This window comes from Lycium barbarum, chromosome 12 (genome assembly GCF_019175385.1).
Source record: "Lycium barbarum isolate Lr01 chromosome 12, ASM1917538v2, whole genome shotgun sequence".
Lineage (NCBI taxonomy): Eukaryota > Viridiplantae > Streptophyta > Magnoliopsida > Solanales > Solanaceae > Lycium > Lycium barbarum.
Window position 1 is genome coordinate 63,938,522 of NC_083348.1, and position 12,770 is coordinate 63,951,291.

The following is a 12,770-nucleotide window of genomic DNA, read 5'->3' on the forward strand; positions in this document are numbered from 1 at the left end:
TTCCATTGTACTACTAATTTTCTTGATTGTTTCATTAAGGTTATATTGGCTTGAATTTTTCAGAAGAACATGGTGAAGGCACTGAGATTGAGCATTCTGTTGAGATTTTGGGCCATTGTCCATTAGGACAGGGCAGGAAAAGAAAAAGTATAGAAGGGGATGCAGAGGATGATGTTTTAGTAGACATTCACCCCAAAAGTATCAAGGTGGAAAAGACTCAAGAAGATGCGGCTTCGCCTTCTTAAACAAGAAATACCAAAAATAAGGTGTTCTATGGACATAATTGATCATCTACTTACATAACAACTCAGTGGTAATACATTGATTTTGTTTTTTTGTTTGAAGAAAGCGGAGGAAGATGCAGGAAGCACAACCAACAACCCAAGAATGTTTATGATAAGAACAAGACAGTAATGGACAAAGAAAGGTCTATATCATGTCAAAAAGCAAAAGCTTTTAAATCTAAGAGTCCATTCATTATATCTTTTATGCAACCATCGTACATCTCCAGACCATACATTCTGGTAAGCTACGGGCTATAAACTCTGTAGACTTTTGAATACTCTAATCTTTATTCAATCCATATGGATGCATGCAGTTATACTCGATTTACTGTGTCCGTCTTTTTTGAAGACCGTATCATCCACATTTGCTACGAGATATCTCCTTAAGAACTATGGCGATTTAGTTCTTCGTATTCCAGGCAGGGGATCTTGGTCAGTCAGATTTACTATCGGAACAGCAAATGCTAAACTTCATGCTGGTTGGAAAGCATTCGTGCTAGAGAATAAGTTGAGATTTGGTGATGTTTGTGTATTTGAAGTGATTGAGGGCACTCAGCTCTTTATAGATGTCACAATATTTCGTGCAGATGGCAGCACTCCAATTCAAGATAGCTGGAGAAAAGCCAGGTTTTTCTGATAGTAAAAACAATATTACCAAAACTGATAACTCTCTTCCATGTTCTCAACCCAAAGCATTTCACACCAAGAAATCAAAGCACTGGAGAGGAGGTTCATATGGTCTCAGGTCAAAGATTAAAGGTGATAAGTCGGATTCACTAAAATTAGGGGTGTCAAATAGGCGGGTTGGGCTGAAATTGACCTAATCAAAATGGGCTGAGATAGTAAATGGGTTGGGCTAACATTGGCCCAAAAGTTACTTGGGCTGAAATGGGTTGGGTTCAAATGAGCTGGATCATGACCCGCCCAACTTGATGCAATTTTTTTGAAGGGTCTATTTTCTAGAAAAATATTTTTCGTGAAAAATATTTTTCTTGAAAGTTATTTTCGCGAATTTTTTGTGAAAAATATTTTTGAGGAAAACATTTTTCGTGGTAAATATTTTTTAGAAAAATATTTTTCGTGAAAAATATTTCCCTTCATATTAAACATATCACAAACTTATAAAATACATGATACAAAAAAAGTGTATACATAAAAAATAAAAAATAAAAAGTAAATCTCAAGTAATAAACCCAAATTTAAGTAAATCTTAAAAATGGGTTAAAATTGAGCTAGTATTAGGTTAAGTTGGAGATCACTTTATATTGGATTGAACTAAAATCAGCCCAATATGAAAATACCTTGAGCCCAACCCATAAAATTTTAGGCGAGTTGAGCGGGTATCACCTTTTGCACCAAATTTGACACACATTACTAAAATATTCAGAAACTTACATTTTAGAGTCCATTGTACATCATTTCGATGAAGTTATTTTGGCTTGAATTTCTTCAGAAGAACCTGGCGAAGGCACTGAGACTGAGCATTCTGTTGAGATTTTGAACCATTGTCCGTTAGGACATGGCAGCAAAAGAAAAAGACCTGAAGCGGAAGCAGAGGATGATGTTTCAATTGACATTCACCCCAAAAGTACCAAAGTGGAAAAATCACAAGAGGATGTAGCTTCACCTTCTTTCACGAGAAAAACCAAAGGTAAGAAACTGTTAGGCTTACTAAAAGAATTCATCATGTGCTTACATGACAATTTAGTAGTAATACATGATTTTGAATTTCTGTTTGAAGAAAGCGGAGAAAGTTGCAGGACGCACAATCAACAATCCGAGATGGTTTATGCAAAGAACGTGACAGTATTGGACAAAGAGAGGACTATAGCATATCAAAGAGCAAAAGCTTTTGAATCTAACAATCCATATGTTATAGTATATTTTATGCAACCATCCTATGTCTCGAAACCCTACAATCTGGTCAGGTACTTCATAGACTTTCCAATAACTTTGATCTTTATTCAGTCCATATGGGTGCATGATATTATACTGAATTTACTGTCTCCACTTCTTTTTGGCAGTCCCTATTTTTCTTAGTTGCTGGGAAATATTTTAGGGAGAAATGTGGCGATTTAGTGCTTCGTGTTCCCGGCAGGGAATCTTGATCTGTTAAATTTGGCCTGGGAATATCAAAAGCGAGAATTCGCTTCTCTTGGAAGATTAAGAATTATATCCGCAAATGCTTATGCACTTCAATTTGGAAAGGATTAAGAAATAAAAATATTTTTGAAATTTTTTTTATCATTATCTAAATAAAAATTAATGATGTGGTTACTATAATCTTATATACATATTATCAGTTGAAAAGTACATATGGCAATTTTATTTTAAATGATAAAATGAGATTAAGAAGAAAAAAGATTACTTTCCACTTTTTTATTAGTTAAAGGGATTCTAAAATAAAAGAAATCAGAAAAAGGTTCTTTAAAAATATATTTTTTAAAAAAATAAAAACAAATGTGTGTAAAGAGAAAAGAAACAATATATTTATTAGAAAAAGGGCATTTTGACCCAATTAAGTAACAATATGGGCATTCTTGTTCAATTTCGCATAATTTAAGAATATTTTTGGACCAAACTATGAACGGAGGGTATTTTTATTCAACTTCACATAGTTTAAGGATATTTTTTACCCTTTTCCGTTTAAAAAAAGTGGATGAATAGAGGTATGAACCTTCCACTGCTCCTTCCGAGAAGATAAAGAGCGGTTGCACTCAAATAGCAAGATAGCCCACCCAATGGAGCCATTTCCAGGTAGCTCGAATTAACAAACAAAATTGACATGGATAAAATGGGTTGGGTGTGAGGTGGCATGCCACGTCGCGTTCACCTCGCTAAAATATCAATGTCACATGTGAATGGATGTCACTTTGTACAATTTAACGGATGATGGGTATAACCGAAAGTATAACGGAAGGGGTATATTTGAATCCAAAGTATAACGAGGGGTATATTTGACCCTTTTCGATAGTGCAAGGGTATGTTTCACCTTTTTTCCGTAAAAAAATTATCTCAAATATGAATTAAAATAATCTCATAATTTATTTCGGAATTATAGTTTTTTATTTCACCAATTAGACTCTTGTTGTAAGAGAAATTCATAATTCAGTGGGAAAAAAAATAAAATTACTTTAGGCCATAAACTTGAATCTTGTGACAATTCTTTAACTAATTCTCTTAATCTCTTTACTAAATATTTTATAACGTTTTTCGTAGAATAAAAATAAAGTAAGATATGTAAGTCAAAATAGAGAAGAGAATTACTTTCGCTGTTCTAATTTATGTGAGAGTATTTTTAACTAGATACGAAATTTAAAAAAAAAATACTTTTTATAATGTCACTCTCTCTGTTCTTTTTTACTTGTTCACAATGGATTGTACTCCTCTTAAAAATAATAAATAAAGTGTACGTACAGTTTCAATGTAATTTGAAACTGATTTAGGAAACAAGAGATTAATCTTAATATTAAAACAAGAAAAAAAATATTCTCGATATATTAAAGTGGACTAATAAAAGTGAAAGTTGAGAGTAAGTCATAAAATATTGTTGCTATAAATCATCTCGTTAAAGATAAAATGAGAAATTTAAAGTTAAATTGTTACTAAGAAGCTGTTTTGCCCATGATTTTTTTTTTATGAATAATTTTCACTTTATTTCAAAATCAATGTTTAGTTATAAAAAATTTAAATGCAGCTTGAAATTGGATTTCAAATTTGAAAAAGTGCTCCAAATCTGTTTCCAACTCGATGTTCATAAACTTCAAATAAAGTGTCTTTCTCTTTTTTGTAAAAAGTATAATCAAACGCAACTCCACCTTTAACTCAAACTTCATAAATTTTAACAAAGCGAAAAATATTTGAAATTTATGGCCAAACACCTACTAAATATAAAAGAGATAATGGACAAAAACACATTTGATCTATCACTTTTTTGCAAGTTTTACATCCTAACTATTAGTTGTTCCATTTTCTACTTTTACTACTACCATCTATGTATTATCCCTCCTGGTTCAAAAAGAGTGTCCACTTAGTCTTATTTGCCAACAATAATAGTACTAAACTTTCAAAAGAAGAGAGATGAGATCAAGCTGTGAAGTTGGTAGCTGAAAGAAAGCTGTTCGTGGAAACCCTAATAGAGACTACCCACACGGTAATCAAAACTCTTCCTTCTCTGCTTCACTGTCAATTGATTGGCGCATGAGGGTTGGAGCCGAGGAGGAAAGTGAATTCCATAGATCCGTTTGGGAAATGGAATGAGCAAGGCTCACTTTTTTGAGTCAAAAAGAGTGTGTACTTAACGAATCAAGAAAAAATTAACCATATTTTTTCATATTTTCCCTTATTAACGTTAAGTGGATCCAATACCTATTTAATTAGGAATAGTTTAGTCATATTACATTTTTTGCCTAGAAATTAGTATTTTCTTAAGGGGTGTGAAAATGGCTAAGTGGACACCTTTTTTTTAATCTGACGGAGTAAAGCACACCTCGAAGCTCTAATTAGGCCAACTATCACCTTAATAGTTGAGATTAAGGGTGTACATTGATCGGATTTGTTTGGATTTTTTAAATACCAAACCAAACCAATTGCATCGGGTTTTAAAATCTATAAATCAAATCAAACCAACAAAATTTGAGTTTTTCAACCTCGGATTTTCTCGATTTTTCGGGTTGCTTGGGTTTTTACGGTAAAGTCTTCATACCTAACATATAACTTATACTTCAACTATTTCTTTAGTCCTAATAAGATAGGACTATCTAATTCAGATATTTTTTTTTAAAATAACACAAAATGTGAGATGAGAGATGACATTGTCCTAAAATATTCAATAAAAAAAGTAATGAAATCGCATAAAATAAAATGATCATAATCGAAAAGTAGTAAGTCATGATATAATAAATACAACAAATTAATAAGGCATATAGAAAATGATCATAATTTAAAAGTACTAAAGACATGCTAAAGTAAGTACGACTAATAAGTATTAATTACATGACTAAATATTAAAGAAAGGAATAAAATTAAGTTATGAATTTTCATTGTCTAAACAAATATAAAACTAAAAGTATATACCCAACATTATTATCATTCATAGTGTTAGAATTAAATTTCTTTTGTTAGCATTAGTATTGATTTAATTTTTGTTGGATTTTATTTAAGTTACTAATATCTATCGATTATAAAATTTATTAGACCATTCAAAATTCTAAATTCAAGCTTAAAATAATATGTTGAAAGACAAAATACTATGAAATTTTTTAAGAAATATTTATAAATTACATTATAAATAAATATTTTTATGTTTAAATATTTTTGAAAATTTATACATGTAATGTTGGGTTGGTTTGGTTCGGTTAAACTTTTTTTCTAAGTTAAAACTAAATCAAATCAATGGTGGTCGGGTTTTTCTTTTTAAAACTAAACCAAGTCAAAATCAAATTACTGGTCGGATTTTTTTCTCGATTTAATTTGAATTATCGATTTGATGCGATTTGTCGGTTTTTCACCGCTAGTTGAGATGAATTTTTGACCGTTAACTGAACATAAAAATATAATATTCGTTCTAGAAATAATTAATAGAGAGAGATACTCCTCTTTCTGGGAATGATCAATACCGGAATAGTGTTGCTCAAATTGAAATAGTTAGACTATATTTATTTACCTACCAATCTGCATAGTGCACCCTCACACTTACATTGTATTAAACATTTATGGACCACTGTTGCTGCTATTACTATATCATCCTGTTGCTCCATTAACAAAGAGCAGACATGGCTGCCCTTGGGAATTCTTCAAGTAACAACAACATAGTGCAACCAAAGTTCTACAAGATTATATTTTCCCAACATGAATGCACCAATCTAGTATGTACTTAATTTCTTCCCTTTTTTTCTATTCATTTTTAAAAACCTTCAACCATGTGTTTCTCTGTGTGTGTGTTGATCCAAAGATAGTGGTGTGCATGTATCCGATTTTTGTGTAACGAAAAGAATTAAGTTCATGTAATAACTTTCTATTCTCTCTTCTTTTTTTTTTTTTTTGTAAAAAAGATCATTAGATGCTACTTAGAGCCGGTTTGGATTGGCTTATAAGCTAGTTTGTCAAACCAGCTTATAAGCCATTTTAATTTATTTGGGTATTTGATAAAATAAAAAACAGTTTAAATGAAGTTAAAAAATATTTAAAATAAGTCAAAATTAAGAAGTTGTTCAGCCCTAACTTTTTTATTTTTAGCTTAAACGCCATTTTAATTTGATCAACAATTTTATCCTTTTATTCTTTATATTTCTATTAATTCCAATAATAACTTTACTTCTAAAAATGCACTTTTATCCGAATAAGTAAATGTTTATTTATAAAATAATTTTCCGCACTTATAATCAAAAGTCACTTTTTTTCAGCTAATCCAAACAGTTTCTTAGTCTGCCTTATAAATGATTATCTTCTCATGTCTGGACTTCACGAAAGCAAAGCAGAAATTTATAGTTCCTTTGGGCGTGGTATGAAAGGGAAAAAATTTCAACAGAAATTGTTTTCCTAGTAATTTTCTTTCTTATTATATTATGTTTGATAAGTAAACAGAAAATATTATTCTATAAGCATTTATATACTCCCTCCATATCAATTTGTTTTTTTGGTTTTAAGTTGACACGGAATTTAAGAAAGAAAAGAAGATTTTTGAATCTTCTGGTTTTGAACTAAAGATATGTAGAACGTATCAAAATACTCTTTAACTTCGTGGTCTTAATTATGTCACGTGAAAAGTTAAAACTAAATAATTGTCAACAAAGGAGAGAGACGATTTTGAAACGGAATAAAAAAATAAAGTAATACAAACAAATTGAGACGGGCGAGTATAATTAGGCAAACGGTGGGGTGGGGTGGGGGAGGGGAGGGAGAGGAGAAATTTGAAATGATGTGAATACAAAATGGGAGATAAGTGTTAAAAATGGGTTAAAGCGTATAGTTAAGAAAATAAAATTGTTGACAAATTTAGGGTTATGGTTTTGTATGGGTCATAGGAATTCATGGACAATTTAAAGTCTCAACTTTTATGAAAGAGTCAGGTATATAGTAACATTAAGGGGTCAAGGCTTCGATAATAGTATGAATGATCAGGTTTATGAACATTTATTGCCTAGATCTTCTGAAATAGGACAATCAGATCGTGTCTGTGTCTCTAAAGCTTAACTAAAACTGAGACATCACAATCTACAGCTTAATGACATCCAAAAATATCTGCTATCTATTCTAGTTGGCCTAATTAGATTACTGTGAATATTCTTGTTTAGTAGTTAATTCTGGAAGAACAGAGAATACACTATATGAGTATTTTGCAGGATTTTCTCAGGAAAAAGAGTATACTTTACTCTCTTTGATACCAGATTTCCTTTGCACGCAGAGTTTTCCAGAAGATTTTGCGAGCAGATACTGCAAGAACATGTTAAACCCTGTGTATCTTGAGGTTCCCAGTGGCGAAGTATGGGAGGTTGAAGTGGAACATTCTGAAGGCCAAATTTGGCTAGCCCAAGGATGGCAGGATTTCTGTGACTATTATTCAATAAGCTGTGGGCACTTTTTGATGTTCGGATACAATGCTCGTTCCCATTTTAATGTCACTATATTTGATTTGAGTGCAGCAGAAATTGAATATCCATACAGTTCACGCACCTTCTATTGTGATGAAAAACAACATGCACCAGAAATAGACCAGTCCGATTCGGATGATTCTGTCGATATCCTAGAGGATATACCAAGAAGCCACAAAATGAAAGAAGAAATTCCTGATATGGTTGAGCATTCTGTTGAAAACCTAGGCCATGTTCCATTAGGACAGTCCAGCAAAAGGAAAAGACAAGAAGGGGATGAAGAAGATGAGGTTTCAGTTGATACTTATATCAAAAGAATGGAGGTTGAGAAGTCGCAAGAGGATGTAGCTTCACCGTCTTTTACTAGAGAGGGCCAAAGTGAGTATTTTATATGCTCTTTATCTTATTGGCTATAAACTGAATTGAATATCAGTCATCTTGTTACATAATAATTTAGTACTATGAGTTTACTGACAATGTAAAAGTAATTACGTAATCAAGTGGACTTATTAGGTCGTAAATCTTTATGATAGGTATTACTATTAATTAGTAGCTTCGTAGAAATGGTAACTACCCTACTATCATAGGTTAAACTACGTGAATAGAGTAAAAGGAAACTTTACGTTGTTGCTGTATATAACTTAAATCCATTTGTTATTAACACAATGATCTTAATATTCTGTTTGAAGAAAGCAATGAAGACTACAGGAAGCACAAGCAAAAATCCAAGAGTGCTTATGATCAAAACAGGACAGTAATGGACAAAGAGAGCTCTATTGCATATCAAAAAGCAAAAGCTTTTAAATCTAAGAATCCGTTCATTATATATTTTATGCAGCCATCGTATGTCAATCCTCCAGTCAATTTGGTAAGCTACAGGCTATAATCTTTTTGGACTTCACAGTGCTAATCTTTCTCTATTTCCATTTTGCACTATGTCAAAATTAAATTTTGCTTAGTCATCTGCTTTGACAGACCATATCGTCAACATTTGCTAGGAAATATCTCCTTAAGAATGATGGCAATTTAGTGCTTCGTGTTCCAGGCAGTGGATCTTGGTCAGTCAAATGTACTATTGGAACAGGGAATGCTAAAGTTCATTCTGGTTGGAAGGAATTCGTGCTAGAAAATAAGTTAAAAGTTGGTGATGTTTGTGTATTTGAAGTGATAAAGGGCTCTCAGCTCGTTGTAGATGTCAAAATATTTCGTGCAGCTGGGAGCATACTAATGCACAATATAGTTGGAGAAGTTCCAGGGGGTTCTGATAGTAAAAGCAAGGTTATCAAAACTGATAATTCTGTTCCATGTCCTCAACCCAAGGTAGTTCACACCGAAAAATTAAAGCAGCGGACAGGATGTTCATATGCTTTCAACTCAAAAATTAAAGGTGATACAGTTGAATTCTCTCTATATGATAGTCTGGGGTATACAGCTTTCGTTGTACTAGTAAATTTCCTGATCGTTTCACTAAGATTATATTGGCTTGAATTTTTATGAAGAACATGGTGAAGGCACTGAGATTGAGCATTCTGCTGAGATTGTGGGTCATTATTCGTCAGGAAAGGGCAGCAAAAGAAAAATATTAGAAGGGGATGATGTTTCAATCGACATTCACAGAATAAGTATGAAGGTGGAAAAGTCTCAAGAAGATGTAGCGTCGCCTTCTTTCGCAAGAAAAAACAAAAGTAAGGTGTTCTATGAGCAGAGTTGATCATCTACTTACAAGACAACTTAGTAGTAATACATTGATTTTGGTTTTTTGTTTGAAGAAAGCGGAGGAAGTTGCAGGATGCACAAGCAACAATCCAAGATTATTTATGGTAGGAACAAGATAGTAATGGACAAAGAAAGTGCTATAGCATATCAAAGAGCAAAAGCTTTTAAATCTAAGAGTCCATTCGTTATATCTTTTATGCAACCATCGTATATCTCCATACCGTATAGGCTGGTAAGCTACAAGCAATGAACTCTGTAGACTTTCCACTACTCTAATATTTATTTAATCCATATGGATGCATGCCGTGATACTCATTTTACTGTGTCCATCTCTTTTGGCAGAACATATCGTCTACATTTGCCAGGAAGTATTTCCTCGAGAATGATGGCAATTTAGTGCTTCGTGTTCCAGGTAGTGGATCTTGGTCTGTCAAATGTACTATCGGACCAGGGGATGCTAAAATTCATTCTGGTTGGAAGGCATTCGTGCTAGAAAATGAGTTAAAAGTTGGTGATGTTTGCGTATTTGAAGTGGTAAAGGGCACTCAGCTCTTTATAGATGTCACAATAATTCGTGCTGATGGAAGCAGACCAATGCATAAGATATCTGGAGAAAAGCCAGGGGTTTCTGACAGTAAAGACAAGATTACCAAAACTGACAACTCTCTTCCATGTTCTGAACTGAAAGTAGTTCACACCAAGAAATTAAAGCAGCGGAGAGGAGGTTCATATGGTTTCAGGTCAAAAATTAAAGGTGATTAGTCGGATTCACTAAACTATTCAGAAACTTACGTTTTAGAGTCCATTGTACTAGTTTCTTGATCATTTTGATGAAGTCATATTGGCTTGTATTTCTTCAGAAGAACATGGCGAAGGCACTGAGATTGAGCATTCTGTTGAGATTTTGAACCATTGTCCGTTAGGACTTCGCAGCAAAAGAAGAAGACCAGAAGCGGAAGCAGAGGATGATGTTTCAATTGACATTCAAACCAAAAGTATCATGGTGGAAAAGTCACAAGAGGATGTAGCTTCACCTTCTTTCACGAGAAAAACCAAAAGTAAGAATGTGTTTGGCTTACTAAAATAATTGATCATGTGTGTACACGACAATTTAGTAGTAATACGTTGATTTTGAATTTCCATTTGAAGAAAGCGGAGAAAGTTGCAGGACGTACAAGCAACAATCCAAGATGGTTTATGCAAAGAACATGACAGTATTGGACAAAGAAAGGACTATAGCATATCAAAGAGCAAAAGCTTTTAAATCTAACAATCCATTTGTTATATATTTTATGCAACCATCGTATGTCTCGAAGCCATACACTCTGGTAAGCTAGTTTATATACTTTCCAATACTTCGATCTTTATTAAATCCATATGGAAGCATGATGTTATACTTAGTTTACTGTCTCCATCTCTTTTGGCAGTTCATATGTTTCTCGTTTGCTTGGAAATATTTTCGGGAGAAATGTGGCAATTTAGTGCTTCGTGTTCCCAGCAGGGGATCTTGGTCTGTTAAATATGACCTGAGAACATCAAAATCGACAATTCGCTTCTGCTGGAAGGCATTCGTGCTGGACAATAAGTTAAAAATTGGTGATGTTTGTGTATTTGAACTGATTAAGGGCAGTCAGCCCTTTTTAGATGTCACTATATTTCGTGCAGCTGAGAGCATACATAAAATAGATGGAGGGGTTTCTGATTGTAAAAACAAGATAATCGAAACTGAGAATTCAGTTCCATGTTCTCATCCCAAAATAGTTCACAGCAGGAAACTGAATCTTGAAAAGAAGCAGAAAGGAGATTGTGATGGTTTCATTATTTCAAAAATTAAAGGTGATTATATGGCTCATTATAAAGTATTCTGATATATTTAACTTTTAGAATCCATTAAAGGTATTTTCTTGATCGTTTCAATGTAGTTGTGTTGGCTTGATTTTTTTGCAGAAGAACTCAGTGAAGGTGCAGGGAAGCATGCGCAACAATCTAAGACTTCTGGTATGGGCAGAGTGGTAGCCAAAGAAATGGTTGTGGCATATCACAAAGCAAAAGCATTTACATCTGAAAATCCATTCTTCATAAGTTTTATGCAACCATCATATGTGTGTCAGGCCTGCAGCCAGATGAAATTGGTAAGATAGTAATTTTTGGATATATCATGAAGTTAGAATCTTTAGTTACCTAAGTCTATGAATTTTTCGTTCTGTATCATAACACATCCTTCAAATTGACAGTCCATGACGCTGCCAGTAACTAAGAAATTTTTTACCACTAAACATAGTGATGTGGTACTTCAAGTTTCAAGCAAGAGAACATGGGCTGTAAAATGCATTCTTGGAACAGCAAACGCGAAGTTCACTGCCGGTTGGAAGGAGTTTGTGCTGGACAACAACTTAAAAGTAGGTGATGTTTGTGTCTTTGAACGGGTTGGTAGATCGAAACTTTTGTTCAATGTCATCATTTTTCCTTCTGAGGAAGGTATATAAGATTGTTTCACTTGCTTAAACGCCGATGTATATTTTGTTTAACTAATCTGTGTTGGTTGTCTTCTTTTTGATGTATATTTTGTTTAACTAATCAGTGTTGGTTGTCTTCTTTTTGATGTATATTTTGTTTAACTAATCAGTGTTGGTTGTCTTCTTTTTGAAAGGGAAGGAGACAATGTATTTATTCCCCCTAAGAACAACCTTAGGATCTTTGATTCTGTAACCTTAACTACTTGTTATAGTCTTCATGTATTTCTTTTTGGAAATTAATATTACTATTACTACTTATATAGAAGAGGCAATTGAGAGGAGCTTCGGGTCGTAACATGTCTGCCTCAGCTCTATGTTTGGCATGACACTAAGGGTTATTTAGTAAATTAGAATAAAGTGCTTCTTTTGATTGGTCCAATTAAGTAAAGAAGTGTGCATGCATTTTCAGCTTTTGACCTGCAAAGACAATTTTGCCCATGCAATCGTGTACTATGTTTATAGTGGACCGTTTCCACTTTATCAACTGATTTGATGCCAAATGGTTTGTGATTGTTTTGTCCATATTAATTACTATTCCTTATAATTATCTTAACCACATGAATTTCTTTTAAGGTTGTTAGTTTGTCATTTTTGTGTAAATTGAATATTTCTTAAAGAAGCTTACATAGTTACATTATACTAAATTTCTTAATCCAAATAGT

General features: G+C 33.1%; 1 protein-coding gene across 1 annotated transcript; it reads left to right on the forward strand.

Annotated features, from left to right (window-relative positions):
- Window positions 1–5,999: 5,999 nt before the first annotated feature.
- Window positions 6,000–12,333, forward strand: LOC132622293 (uncharacterized). Its single transcript, XM_060336879.1, has 12 exons — window positions 6,000–6,151; window positions 7,690–8,254; window positions 8,566–8,744; window positions 8,852–9,263; window positions 9,376–9,561; window positions 9,646–9,824; window positions 9,935–10,346; window positions 10,453–10,650; window positions 10,742–10,920; window positions 11,020–11,428; window positions 11,540–11,724; window positions 11,827–12,333. The coding sequence occupies exons 1-12, from the start codon at window positions 6,059–6,061 to the stop codon at window positions 12,076–12,078; spliced, it is 3,249 nt and encodes a 1,082-aa protein (XP_060192862.1). The 5' UTR covers window positions 6,000–6,058; the 3' UTR covers window positions 12,079–12,333.
- Window positions 12,334–12,770: the final 437 nt, after the last annotated feature.